Genomic DNA, 14,468 nt, shown 5'->3' on the forward strand with positions numbered 1-14,468 from the left:
CCAAAATTAAGACAAACGTAGAGAAGGAGGAAGGGCAAGGTTAGGAGACGGAATCAGGCCTGGGGCTGCCCTAGGGCTGTAAGCGTCTTCCATTCACTCAAGGCTTATGGAAAGCTCATGAAGATTTATTTTTAGAATTTGCCAAAGTTCTACAGGAATATGAACACCTCATACTTTAAAAATCAGAGCAGCTGGCTAGATTTTACTCTACGAGCTGATTTGCGCCATTAGCAATAGAAGCCAGAGAAGATAATTCCAAGAATTAAAAAAAAAAAAAAATCTGGATGTTTTAAGCTAGATGGAAACTTCACATACACAAATAGCTGACAGAAAATAACTTTAGAAATGACAACTGTCTTCAGAGCCAGGCTTCCTCCTCGACTAACCGTCACTGAAGCACAGGCGCAAAGTCTACTTCCAACTGCACGAGTCCTGCAGTTGTTCAAGGCACACAGCTGTGGAAACTCCCCAAGGCCACGAAGAATGGTCCGCCATTTCTCAGCCCCACCATCCTCCACCCGGGTTCGGTGTTGTGTATTGCCTGGGTCAGGAATTCAGGGCTCCTTTTCCTCGGGACCTTTAGGGCAGCTGATAATGCTTTTAGCCCAAAGTGAAATTGACAAGAAAGAAACCAAAACAAACAAACAAAAAACAAAAACAAAAACAAAACATTGCCTATCTTGGCCTCTAAAAGTTACTTAGAGAGAAAAGAAAACTGTCCCTGTAGGTTGGAACAAGCCAACAACATAGCGCTGGTAGTGGTGAGCTTCAGAAGACAACTTCTGCGAGACCGGCCGTGCGGTCAGCTTCTTCATTTACACGAAGATGTCGTGCTTTCTAGGCTTTTGCAGCAGCCATGAATGGCTTTAACACGTTATGCATACTAAGTAACATCAGACTAACGTAGTCGTCTTTAGTTATTTCATCGACTGCAAGAATACATTCGTGTCTGCTTCCCTCCACCAACAGATACTTTATTAAATTCAATTTCAAGGGGCGTACGGGTACTTCTTAGTCAAGCTTCAGAGAGACCCAGTTTTGTGAGGGAATCAGAGAAGGCAACATTTCATTTCCTAAAACTTCCACAAAGGCAGGAGAGAACATAGCATGGTTATTCTGAGACTGAATGGGTAGAAGGAAGACCTTGGTGACTGTCGCACACCCACTGGACAGAAATGAATTTTGTGTCATATAGCACAGGAGACGGAGGGAGAGAGAGAGAGAGAGAGAGAGAGAGAGAGAGAGAGAGAGAGAGAGAGAGAGAGAACAAGAGAATGAGAGGACAGGGAGGGAAATAGGAGGGAAGGGTCAGTTGGGAAGGCTACAGGTCAAGAGTATTTAATCTATTTGTACCAACTGTCTGTTGTCTTGTCACTGAAATCCCCATAATATATATATAGGATCAGCCAGGACTCACTACCCCTTAATAAAGAACAAACACTGCACTAATCTGGCTCAAGAATCTTATTGGTCCTTTAAAAACTTTATTTCCTCTCTTCTGGGAAATGGGAGAGTATATCTTTAATGGCAGCATCTAGAAATGACTGTGGCTACAAAGAATACATTCTGACTAGGGTAAACTATAACACACTAGCTTTATTTCCTGTCGCCAGACTCTTCCCAAAGAGTGTGGCATGTGAGTGGCCTGTCTGGGGCACAGACCATGTAGCCCATCGAGTAAGTGGTCCCTGGTGAAACTGCCCATGAGGGAATGTTTTCAGGAGAATTGCAGGCTTTCCCCAGCTCCGAGCCCTATGTAAGGCTAAGCCACAGGCCCAGAGACCTGCAGGGAGTCGAGGAGAGAGGGGATAGGAAAACGTACTACCTATATGGTAGCCCCGCGCTTGCTTAGGACTTAGAAAAATAAGTGACAGAGAAGTTAGTCAAGAAGGCATAAGTGGAAAAGAACCACCACAACAAAACCCTCAGTCTCAGAACCCGAATTCCAGTAAAGCCTAGCGGGTGGGTCACAGGCAGAAGTGTGACGGAAGTGGGCGGAAGTGCAGCAGCCTCTCCGGCCCTGTCCTCGGCCCAAGGGGTTAAGGCTGGTCCTTCTCGCTGCGGTCTGTGCGGCCCACAGGTCCTGGCTAGCAGCACTTAGAGGGTTGCGAGCACATGAGGTGAGTAAGAAGTCCTTGTGGGACTCCAGCTTTCCTGCTCCTGGAAGTCAGGATCCGTTCAGCCACCGAGGGCCACGTCCTGTCCCATGGGGACTCCTGGTGGCAACAGTGCTCCTTTCTTCCAGAAGATGGGGCCGAGTGTTAGTGACACATCCTGGTTGTCATCTCTTTCTGGAAAGTGAGGAGAGAAGGGCCGTTAGGGGACGATGAGCAGGGCAAATGGTGGACACACGGGGAATGTTTGCCTGCGCCACGAGACCGCATTTGGTCTGTAGGCTTGAGCTGCTAAGAGTCTGTGACTCTCTCTCTCTCTCTCTCTCTCTCTCTCTCTCTCTCTCTCTCTCTCTCTCTCTCTCTCTCTCTCTCTCTCTCTCTCTCTCTCATTTTCCTTCCCACTGACTTTTTCTTGAATTAAGGCACCGTTTAAAATACTTTACTCTCTTGCCGAGAATCCAAGCTACTTGCTTCTTCGCAGCGGGGAGTGGGGAGCAAGATCTGGAGCCACTGACCCCTTGGAATTAAATAGCAACCCTCCTCTCAGGAGGTCATGTCGGATGGCCCCCAGTGTTCATCTCCACCCCTTCCCGTTGTCTCTTCGAAGACAGCCAAGTAGCACTGGCCAACTGGTATGATAACGGGTTTGGGCTGCTATTTTTAGGATAGAAAAACATCTTCTATTTGACTAAGTTTCAATCAGAGATGGGGGGGGGGGGGAAATGAAGAATGCAATCATGTACAAGTCAAGAGAAATAAAGGAAGAGGAAGAAACACCAGAGTCTGGCCTGTAATCTACCTGTGTGCATTACCTTCCTGGCTCTTGTGGGAATGCGTAGCTCCCAAATGGACATTCCTTTCTTTTCCTTTGAGACTCTTCGCGGGCTGGCCTATTCACACCCAATCCCATCTCTACCCTCTTTCCCTGGCTAACTGCCAGTTATCTTGCCAGTTCAGACATGATGACGTCATTTGCCTGGAAGACCTGGAATCCACCTGTGGAGGTGGTCATGCCTTTTTGCCTGTGCACACCTGACTTTGTTTAGGGTGTGCTGCTTCTGGGTGTGTGGTGGGTTTCGTGATAATGGCTGCCAAAGGCTAATATGCTTAGACACAGAGAGTGGGACTATTTGGGAAGAATTAGGACGTGTGGGGTTGTCGGAGGAGGTGCCAGGAAGAAATGCTCACGGCATCTCTCCGGGGGCTTTCATCTTTATTTCCCACAATGCTGGTGCAAGGGACTTCTTTTCATCGTGAAGAACAGCGGGGGCTGCAGGCTGCCAAAGAGCCTCGAGCTTGTCAGCATTTGGGGAAGACGAGACTAAGTAATTCTAATTAGATGAGTGAGTTGCTTCTGAGCTCCATTTGCTGCAGAACTGACTGCAGCCGCTCTGTGCTGGCCCGGGTCATTCCAGACAACAAAACAGCAAACATCTGACTCAGAGGAGTTAGTGTCAGAGTGCCCCGGTGCCCCGTAGGCTGTCTGAAGACCATACAGACTGTGCGGGTTAAAGAAAGGACACGGTGTGTGGGCCAGGTACTCTTCCATTCCTTGCTAAACCCGGGAAGCTTCCCACTGCATTACAGTCAGTATACAAATGCACATGCTGAACTCCTACTGGCCACTTCCTTATCTTACCGTATGACCCACGTACTAGGAGATGGGCCCGATGTTCTCAGGTACCTATAGTCTTTGAGGGCGGGGGTGTGAGGGAGTGGGGGTGCGGAGGTGTGGGGTGGGGAAGAAACGTGGTGGTTCACACACTGAAATAATGACATAACTTCAAGGACTTCCCAACAAAGGCAGGAAGCATATTAAAATGAGGCTCAGACGCACTTCAGTCTCTCCTCTGCCTCCTGCTATTCACCCACATGAAGAGCATCATGACTCTGGTAAAATGTCTGTTTTGGGGGACATCTCTCGCCCAGGGTTATATCCCTTCTTTCCCCTTTAACAGCCATAGGACCCCTCCTCACCAGTCAAAGGTAGAATGGTAATTTAAATATGTATGCATGTAGTAAATCATTACAGCAGCTGGTTGGTTTTTAAATCCTAGCTAGTTCCCCAATAAGGACACAGAGAGACCAGGATTTATTTTCAACTTAAAGTACAATACCCAGGTATTACAATTCCATTCTATTTCTCTAATCCCATCTGCCTGACTCATAGCCAAGTCCCCGAGACACTGGTATTTTTGTATTGGTCTGGCTGTCTGGGCTTGAGGGGCGTTTGGCCTTGATGTCTCCTCAGATCCCTTCCTCACGTTGAATCCTCTCTTTCTTTCCCTCCTCCCCTGGCTGGCTGAAGTCCCGCCCCATTCTTTCTGTTGTCTAGTTATTGGCCTTTCCAGATTTTATTGACAAGGCAGAGAATAAATGGTGAGCATTGTTTGCACAAACTTGAGACAGGAGATTCTTAAACATTACAATGCTGTGTCTGGATTGTCAGATTGCTGGATCGAGAAATCAGCATTTGAACAATAAAAGGGTAGACTTTACAGAGTATAATGACATTATGCCTACAGAAAAGCTCAGAAAAGCCCTTCATTCCTGCTTCTTGGATCATCCCAGGCAAGACCCGATGGACTCTGCTCGCTGTTTGCCCTTGGGACCCCAGTACTGGATAATCAGATTCAATAAGTGTTTACTTAATCAAGTAACACACAGGTTCTCGGTCTCTTCACCTGTACAATGTAGTGTGTGGGCGAGTGCACCAAGGGAAGGTAACATGCATTAATATATGCACAGGCCCACCCCATCTTAATTCCCTTCTCTGACCCCTTTCTATCGATGTGGTTCAGAAGCAGGGACCTGACATCAGTCACCCCTTGCTGGCTGATGTGGCCTGGGAAGAGTTTTCTGTTAATAAACACTCTGACACGGAGGAGCTGAGATTTAGAGGTAGAGGGGACGGGCCAGGGGCGGCAGAGAGGTGAGCTGGGCTCAGGGATCGGGTGATGCTACGCTGGAGCACAACACTCCCGGACGCAGCAGGGTGTGGATAGCAAGGAACACGGACAAATGAGGAAGAAGCGTGCACCTTCTGCGAGGAGAGGAAATAACCACGACAGACACGAGAGAAATCTACTGTGCCCACCTCAAGTCTCCGGGGGTTCTTGTGAACTGAACATAGGGATACAACTGCAATCCCAATATTTGGGAGGCTCAGGCTAGCCTGGGGTATAAACAAGCAAGGAAATGAAAATCAAAACTAAAGGTTCTTGTACTCCGCGTTGACGCTTGACTACAGATTGTGTATTTGAGAGGAAGAGAACAACTCCGAGGCTAAACATGACCTCGTGTTTATGTACACAGAGCTCCGAGAGGGACCCACAACTGTCCGGCAGAAGCAGTCTAGCCTGGGAGCTTGTTTGAAGTGAACAGCCAGGGATAGGTTGTGAGGGGCCGAGGTCTCTCCGGTTCTTGCCGGCTGCGCTGCTGGAGAATCGTGAGGCCCTGGCTGTAGCCCTGAAGGACTGATGTGCACTGCACTGGCAAGGTGGGAGGTTGGAGAAAGCAGAGCGACTCACTAAAGCCACACGGCACGTGTGGGAGCCAAGCAAGGCCACGTGTCTGTGGAGGCCGGCCTTTCCACACCGCGTGGGGCTCTAGCCGAAGCCACTGAGCCGGGAATAGATACGCTCTTGAGTGATAACTTGGAAATTCATTGACTTGTACATTAATTATAGACAGTTGCAGGTAATTTCTATGTTTTCAAAATGTTAGAGGTCCTACTCTCTTCAGCTAGACTGATATCACTCTGAATTATTAGTTGCGATGGAGAAAAGTGTTAGGACAGCTGTGTTTCCTGGAGTATGCATGTTTACACGGAAGAGTTTTTTGAAGAGTGGAGAGTGCGCAAGAACAGAGCCAAGGCCCTTGAGTTAGGCTGCGAGGAGTTAGTATCGAGCGGGGCTTTCTGCACCACTGTGTGAGCCCAACGGGCGGAAGAAAAGCTGTTTCTGAGATGCTTCTTGAATTCCTACGGGGAAATATGGTTTTAATGACAGGTCACAAATGGAAGGACATTGTTCTTGGATGTAACCTTTGAAAATCTATAGGTATGGCTTGGTAAGACGGTTCAGCAGGTTAAGGTGCTTGCTACCACACCGGAAAAACATTGGTGCGAGGAGAGAAGTGACTCTTCCAAGGGCTCTCTGGCATCCACTTGCATGCATGCCAGGCACTCACGCTTCATTTTAAAAAGCACAGCCCTCTTTTCCTCCGACTGGGTTGCCTCATCCAACCTTAATATGAGGATGCGTCTAGCCGTATTGCAACGCTGATGTGCCGTGTTTCCTTGATATCCCTGTGAGGCCTGGCCGTTTCTTTTCTTTTCTTTTTCTTTTTTCTTTTTCTTTTTTTGTTTTTGTTTTTGTTTTTGTTTTTCGAGACAGGGTTTCTCTGTGTAGCCCTGGCTGTCCTAGAACTCACTCCGTAGTCCAGGCTGGCCTCGAACTCAGAAATCCACCTGCCTCTGCCTCCCAAGTGCTGGGATTACAGGTGTGCACCACCACTGCCGGGTGGCTTGCCCTTTTCTGAAGGGAAATGGAAGAGAGGGGAGGTTGGGAGGAGAGGACGAAGGAGGGAAAGCTGGGGTAGGAGAGAATTCCCCCCCCCCCCCCCCCCCCGCTCCAAAGCTGTAAGGCTGCATTCTACTTCGTTGCCACTTGGTGGTGCTATCAAACCGTTTAAAGAAATAGTCTCCAGCCACAGTGTTTATGGAACCTCGAAGGCTAATCCAACAGAGGCAAAGACATTCATTCCTCCATTTCTTCCTCAAGGGGAGCAGGCTCAGTGTCTTTCTCAGAGAGTGGAACACAACATGTATACGGCAGGTTAGCAAAGCCTGAAGCATGCTTAGGATGATTTCTGCAGGGGAGATTTCTTAGGAGTCTCTGACAAGAGTCTATACTTTGCTTGAAAAGTATCTCAATATTTTAGGACCCAGCTATTCCACACCTGGGCGTACACTCTCACCTTACCACGCACACTCACCCATGTCCATTGCTGCCCTATTCAGAACAGCAAGGAAACGGAACCAGCCTAGATGTCCACCGACACATGAAGGGCAATGAAAACACAGGGGCGACATGCAATGGAGTTTCATTCAGCTTTAAAACGGCATCAAGAAATTTGTAGGAAGATGGATGGGCTGGGAAGTAATTAGACGTCAGAAAGACATGTTCTCTCTTACATGCAGATCTTAGCCTGTAATGCATAAATGTGTGTGTGTGTGTGTGTGTGTGAGTGCACGCACGCAAACACTACGTATGTGTGGATAAAGTGGCTAGAAGAGAGCCGGAGAGTGGGAAAGGGACTAGAGGAGGAGTTAAGGCCAGGGCCAGGAACAGCAACAGGGGTGGGGAACGTGAGGGGGAGGGGGCTCTACTAACAGGCTTGTCCTAATGCTAACTTAGAACATTACAAGTTTTCTTAAATGTGCTCCTGTGGGAGAAATAAAGGCAGGCTTTGGATCTGTTACTCCGTCAGCCTCATTCTCCACAGCCAGGAACCAACTTCCACATTCTGCGGCCTTGGGAGGAAGCTGGTCTGGGCGGGTCTCACCACCTTCTGCTCATGGGCTGCACCTTACAGACAGCCAGGCCGGCCAGCTTCCCCTTCTCCACAAGTCTGGTGCCTTGGGGTTTCTCCCTGGCCGTGTGTTCTACCCAGTGAGTGTCTCCACTTCTTCTATGCCTGGCAAGTTCTCACGGGGACTCCCGAAAGCACTGTTCACTCCATTCTGGCCCCCATGCCTGGTTTTCTTCGAGCACTGGAATTCATTACACAATCAGCCTCAGTCTGAATTGCGTACTGTGTATATTGTATACCTTAGTGTATATTGTTGTGTGATGAAGAATATGTTTTCAAGTCTTACACAGTATAGATGATTTGAGGCAGTTATAAATATAATTTATGTGTAATGTGAGTTATAGTTGGGTAAATTAAATCACGCTTAGTTTTGTGCTTCCGATTTTTGATATTTTTGTCCTTGACATAGTCTCTGACTTTTGGATACTTTTTTAAAAAGATTATTTATTTTATGTATACTGTACACTGTAGCTGTACAGATGGTTGTGAGTCACCATGTGGTTGCTGGGAATTGAACTCAGGACCTTTGGAAGAGCAGTCAGTGCTCTTAAGCAAAGACCCATCTCTCCAGCCCCCTTTTTTGGATACTTTTAATACTCCTATTACTTCTTGCTTTAAAAAAAAAGGGCTCCAGTAACTTAAAGAGCAGTGGAATGGGGAACTGGAACTAAACGCCCAGGAGAAGTCACATTTAATTTTAGGAAATACTTTTCAATGACTTTTGCCTGTTTTTTTTTTTTTTTTGTTTTGTTTTGTTTTGTTTTGTTTTTGTAGGGAAGGTGGGGGTGGAGAAAACACCCTAAGCTTTGCGTGAGTTACACACTTCCTTGTCTGATCCCAGCTTTCAAAATTGAAAATGGCCTCCATTGGATAGCTCCGTGAGATGATTCTGACACCCATCAACCAAATTTCTATGAGTTCTGTGCTTTAAACATCATCATCATCATCATCATCATCATCATCATCATCATCATCATCATCTCTTTGGTCTGGAAGCTGTCTGGACATCGTGAGACTGAAGCTAGCTTACATGAAAGCCTATCCTGTCACCTTCCTTCCCTGCCCCCTGCCTGGGAAGTAGAGTGTTTGGCTGCAGGCTCCCGCTGTGCCCCTGCCCAAAGCATAAGGGGCTTTCTCTCTCTTCTCTGTCCTGTGGGTTCTGATTCTCTCTAGAGACCCCACCATACTTTCCTCCCCTAGTGCTGGGCCTCAGCTGTCCCTGCAACCTCTGCCATGCATCTGCCTGTGTGTCTGTCCGTCCGTCCGCCCTCCCATCTGTCTGTCTGTCTCCCTGCCTGCCTGTCTGTCCATGGTTACAGTAATTCTTCTTCTTCTTCTTCTTCTTCTTCTTCTTCTTCTTCTTCTTCTTCTTCTTCTTCTTCTTCTTCTTCTTCTTCTTCTTCTTCTTCTTCTTCTTCTTCTCCTTCTCCTTCTCCTCCTCCTCCTCCTCCTTCTCCTTCTCCTCCTCCTCCTTTTTTTTGGTTTTCTGTATAGCCCTGGCTGTCCTGGAACTCACTCTGTAGACCAGGCTGGCCTCGAACTCAGAAATCCACCTGCCTCTGCCTCCCAAGTGCTGGGATTACAGGCGTGCGCCACTACCACCCGGCTATCACTGACCATCTTGAGAATCCCATTTCTGCCACAAGTACATTCGACCCCTTAGCCCAGAGCTGCCAGGTGAGGTCCCCACCAGGACTGACCCACTCCCCCTCATAGCTGGCTCCTGGCCACACCCACTCCCCTCAGGCCAGGCCAGGCTCCCACACTCAGGAGGCCTGCAGTCTGCTGTGGCTTCGTCTCTTATTTGTAGCCAGTGCAAGTCCCTTTCAGCCTGGCCGTTTCCATGGAGGAGGAGTGCTTAGCTGGCATCAGCTAGAGATGCTGTGCTGCCAAGCTCATCCGTGCCAGAGGGAGATCATTCCTGACTGCAAATGGGGGAAGGGTGCTTGTGACACAGGACAATGACGGGGACACTGGTGTTAAAGCACCTCGGACAATAGGCAGATGTGGGTTTGGGTGCTATAGAATCAGAACAGATTATCACTTTAGTTCCACAGACTCAGAGGTCCTGGCTCTGTCGTGGGACCTTGCGGCCATTCCAGTGTGCATGCAAGATTAGGAGGCATTACTCCTCAGCTCCTGCGGGAGACACAGTTGAGCCCAAAGAGACATAGGAGTAGTCCCCACATTCCCTCTGCTCTGGATGTCCTCACAGCATGGCGCAGGCCTGGCCCCTGCACTTGCTCCTGCAGGACAGGAACACTCCAGGTCAGCCACGCCCCCTTAGGTGTCTTAGGAGTTTGTATCCCACCAAGATGGCAGACAGAGCAACTCCCAGGCAAGAGAAAAGGGCCCTGGGCTGAGGAGTCCATGGGCTGTTCAGGTGGCTGTTGGCTAACCACGTGGCCTGGAAGTTGATTCTCCCTCCGAAGGGTAGAGATGATGTCGAGAGGGAGCCAGGGGAGACGTTAGGGCTGCTGCCCGTCGTAACATCCGCAGCAAAGGAAGAGGAGAAGTTGTGTAAAGGAAACAGGCAAAATATAAAACATCCTAAGTGATCCCCCAGCCAGCTCCCTTCTGAAAAGCCGGACTGCTGTGGATGCCGGAGCCACACCCAGCTTCGCTGCAGCAGGGACCTGGTGAAGGGACCGCAGCTCTCTAGACAAGGCTAGCTTCCATTTCTCTTCTCACTTTCTAGACTCCAAATAGCTATGTGGACCAGGGGAAATGATGCCGGTCCTTGGGCAAACACCCTTGGCGATTCCCACCCCACTTCTCTGAACGGATGGGTAAGTCCGCGGGACTTCTTGTCCACCGTGCAGGGTGAGGCACAGCTGGCTGTTTTCATTATGATGGAGAGAGAGATGAAGGTCAGAAACTCTTGCATGAATTTATGCCGTTCTCTCCTCCGAGCTCAGAGATCCTCCTTCTGGCCCGCAGACAGGCAGGCTCTCTGGCTGGAAGCCTCTGTTCAATTGTGGTCAAACCGACCAGCAGGTAATAGCAGATTATGGGGCCTGAACATTTTCGCATGAGATTTTTATAAGGTAACTGTGCCCATATCACAAGAACTTGGAGGGGTGGGTGGGTGGTGGAAAGGCCAGTAGGAAGCTGATGACGGTGACCGGTGACGGTGCATATCAAATGTCCATCTACACATCTGCACAGATAACACTTGGCAGATTGGGGGGCAGGTATCGCATGAAGCAGCGTAAGAAGGATGGGGTGATGGCAAAACAACACAGTGAGCATCTCACTGTGTCCGCCCCAGGCACATCTATCTTCCCCTGGGTGCCAGACACTGCACTGTACAGCCTCCGGAACGAAGTCACTGTGTGTGGTCTCCCCAGTCTGCAGGGGGAACCGAGGGTCAGCATCTTGGCATCGTCACGAACACAGTCATCAGGACAGCAAGTCTGAAGCTTCTAAGTCTGTCCTCTAAAGGGCTCCGTCGGCTCCGTGCCCAGGCACCGAGCCTTCCCTATCTCCAAGCAGCACATGCTGTCAGCAGAGCCCGGGTCAGCGGCCACGCCGCATCTGCACTAGCCCGGGTCAGCGGCCACGCCGCATCTGCACTAGCCACGGGGTGGGATCACTCCTGAGAGCCCCAGAGCTAGGGCTGATCCCCTCCCTCGGGAGCATTCCGAAGTCTGAGATTGTTGAAGAAGGCAGGAGAACAGTCAGACTATAAAACAAAGCACAACAAAACAAAAAACCCCAAAACCCTCACAAGTATGGATGAGATCCAGCCAGTGCAGAAGAATTAAAAAATGTCCTTTTTGGTGCCTTTTAGGGATGTGGGTGGTGAATGAGTCAAACGAAATAAAAATAGCAATGTAGCAGGCCAGAGCTCCCTGACCGGAAAGAACAATATTTATTTGATTAATTCTGTTCCTAGCCGCCCACATTACTTAGACAGAGGACGTTTCCTCTATCCAAAGGTGGGTCTGAGCATGTACACATACGTGCAGGCCCTCAAATCCATACAGACATAAGTATGGACAGATAAACACGGATTCCCACCACCCACTGAGAAGAATTATTCATAACCTATACAAAGAGCAGACTGCTGTTCTTTTCCCAAGCCGCCCCCCCCCAAACATTAAAAAGGAGTTGCCTTATGTAAACACAGTCAGCCCTCAGTTTACACTGATTCACAGAAGAGGAAGAGCTGCAGAACTGAAGCCCTCTCTCTGAACCGTAGTGTTAGGCGCACACCGCTGGGTGCCTCCTGTCAGGAGAATGTGGGTCCCGGGGTGTGATGGCTGCTACATCAACAAACAAGTCATAGAACCATGCGGGAGACACGGGCCCCTGGGCACCATGCTCGTGAATAAACGATTTCGATTAGGTCAGAAACATCTAGAGTGGATCAGCCTCTGGGTGTGCCTTGGAGGGATTATCTAGATTAGGTTACCTGGAGTAGGAAGACCCACCTGAGCTGTGGGGAGCACCACTCCATGTTGGGAGTCTCGGACTGAACAAAAGGAAAAGCAGCTCAGCAGGAGATCCGTTACTCTCCTTCCTCACAGGAGGGGCACTGCTGGGTGCCTAGCTGCCCCAGACTCCTGTTAACCCACTCTGCAACAGGATGGACTGCCCCCACAAGCACTTCTTTCCTGAGGTCACTTTTGTTTAGTATTTTATCACAAGATAAGACAAGTAACGATACTCTGGTGTTACCATATTCTGTTCTCAAGATCCCTACAGATCTGTCTTAGTCAGGGTTTCTATTCCTGCACAAACATCATGACCAAGAAGCAAGTTGGGGAGGAAAGGGTTTATTGAGCTTATACTTCTACATTGCAGTTCATCACTAAAGGAAGTCAGGACTGGAACTCAAGCAGGTCAGGAAGCAGGAGCTGATGCAGAGGCCATGGAGAGATGTTCCTTACTGGCTTGCTTCCCCTGGCTTGCTCAGCCTGCTCTCTTACAGAACCCAAGAGCACCAGCCCAAAGGTGGAACCACCCACAAGGGGCCCTCCCCCCTTGATCACTAACTGAGAAAATGCCCCACAGCTGGATCTCATGGAGGCATTTCCCCAACTGAAGCTCCTTTCTCTGTGATAACTCCAGCCTGTGTCAGGTTGACACACAAAACCAGCCAGTACAAGATCTCTGAAGCAGCATTCTTTCTAGCATCATGACTTCAGCACCCCACCGTTACCTGGCAACAGCCAGGTAGGCCGGCCCACTATTAAAGGGGCTGCTTGCCCCCTCCTCTCTCTCTTGCCTCTCTTACCCCTGTTTCCTGCTTGCTTCTCTCTTCTCCTCTTGGGCTCTTCCTCTCCCTTCCCTTCCCCCTCTCTCCATGTGGTCATGGCCGGCCTCTACTTCTCTCCTCTCTCCTTGCCTTTCTCTGTCTCTACTACCCCCTTAACATGCCCTGAATTAACGCTATTTTGTACTATTCTGTCATGAGTCTGGTCCCTCAGGGGGAAGGGATGCCTCGGCCTGTGCCCGCTAAGACACCCCCTTCCCCCACACCTCACCACACCCCATAGAACATATATTAACACCCCTTATCTTTTTTATAATCACAACGGTGACTTTCTCTGACATGATTCACCTACCGTGCACTTCTGCTAACTCATCTTGCTGAGGGGCTACTACTCCTTGACCAGGACAGGACAGTGAACAGACACCATCTTTGCTGTACGCAATGCCACCTGTGACCCAGCATAGCACAGAAGCTGCTCACTGTGGCCTCCCTTTACTGCTCTCTCCCATTCCCATTTCTGTCTGCTCAGTTTCCTCAGAGTGTCCCTAAAGGTCATTGTTGTATGGTGTTTATTCCTCCAGTCAAAACAAGATGCCATCTTCTTAGTGAGGGTTTCATTGCTGTGAAGAGACGCTGTGACCACAGCGACCCTTATAAAGGAAAACATTTAACTGGGGCTGGCGTACAGTTCAGGGGTCTAGCCCATTGTCACCATGATGGCATGAAGGCAGACATGGCGCTGGAGAAGGAGCTGAGAGTTCAACATTTTGAATCAGCAGAGAGCAGGACCAAAGAGTGACCCTGGGCTTGGCTTGATCTTCTGAAACCCCGAAGCCCAGTCCGAGTGACACACTTCCTCCAACAAAGTTGTGTATACTCCAACGAGGCCGCACCTCCTAATAGTGCCACGTCCTATGGACTCATGGTGGCTATTTTCATTCAACTGCACATGGCAACTTGAACAGAAGAACAGAGTGGAAAGGCTGGGGGGGGGGGGCGGCGGCGCACGCCTGTAATCCCAGCACTCTGGGAGGCAGAGGCAGGCAGATTTCTGAATTCGAGGCCAGCCTGGTCTACAGAGTGAGTTCCAGGACAGCCAGGGCTACACAGAGAAACCCTGTCTCGAAAAAAACAAATCCAACCCCCCCCCAAACTAAAACAACAACAACAAAAAGAACAGAGTGGAAAACAGGTCTAGATAGGGGCGGAGAAGTCACTGACCCAGGTCAGGAGCCCCCTCATCTCAGATTCTAGCTCTTACTGTCTCTCCCAGCTACAAGAGGTGTTTGGAGGGACTACGCTATGCACAGGAAACACATCTAACTAAAAGCAGGGCTCCCTGGTAGCTTCCATGAAGTTGCCGTCCCTGGTGGTGTGGGACTTCGCAGAGATTCAGCTGTTTGTCAGACACTCCTGAAAGTGATCCCTTATCTGTGCTGCTCTGTAAGGAAGTAAATTCAGTAGATGCATTGGTATGGGTCAGCTGGACTTTGGTGAGACAGCACTTTGGTCTGTCACTGGTTCCCTTCTGGGCTGAC

The 14,468-nt window shown here is 49.4% G+C and overlaps 1 protein-coding gene across 1 annotated transcript in view; it reads right to left on the reverse strand.

Annotated features, from left to right (window-relative positions):
- Positions 1-948: 948 nt before the first annotated feature.
- The window catches only part of Mob3b (MOB kinase activator 3B), a 196,514-nt gene continuing 182,994 nt past the window's right edge, over positions 949-14,468 (reverse strand). The window contains exon 4 of the mRNA XM_052176231.1: positions 949-2,291. Coding sequence (XP_052032191.1) covers positions 2,262-2,291 — 30 coding nt within the window. The 3' untranslated portion in view covers positions 949-2,261. The remainder of the gene's footprint in view (positions 2,292-14,468) is intronic.

The sequence above is a fragment of the Apodemus sylvaticus genome, chromosome 3 (genome assembly GCF_947179515.1).
Source record: "Apodemus sylvaticus chromosome 3, mApoSyl1.1, whole genome shotgun sequence".
In the NCBI taxonomy this organism is placed as follows: Eukaryota; Metazoa; Chordata; class Mammalia; order Rodentia; family Muridae; genus Apodemus; species Apodemus sylvaticus.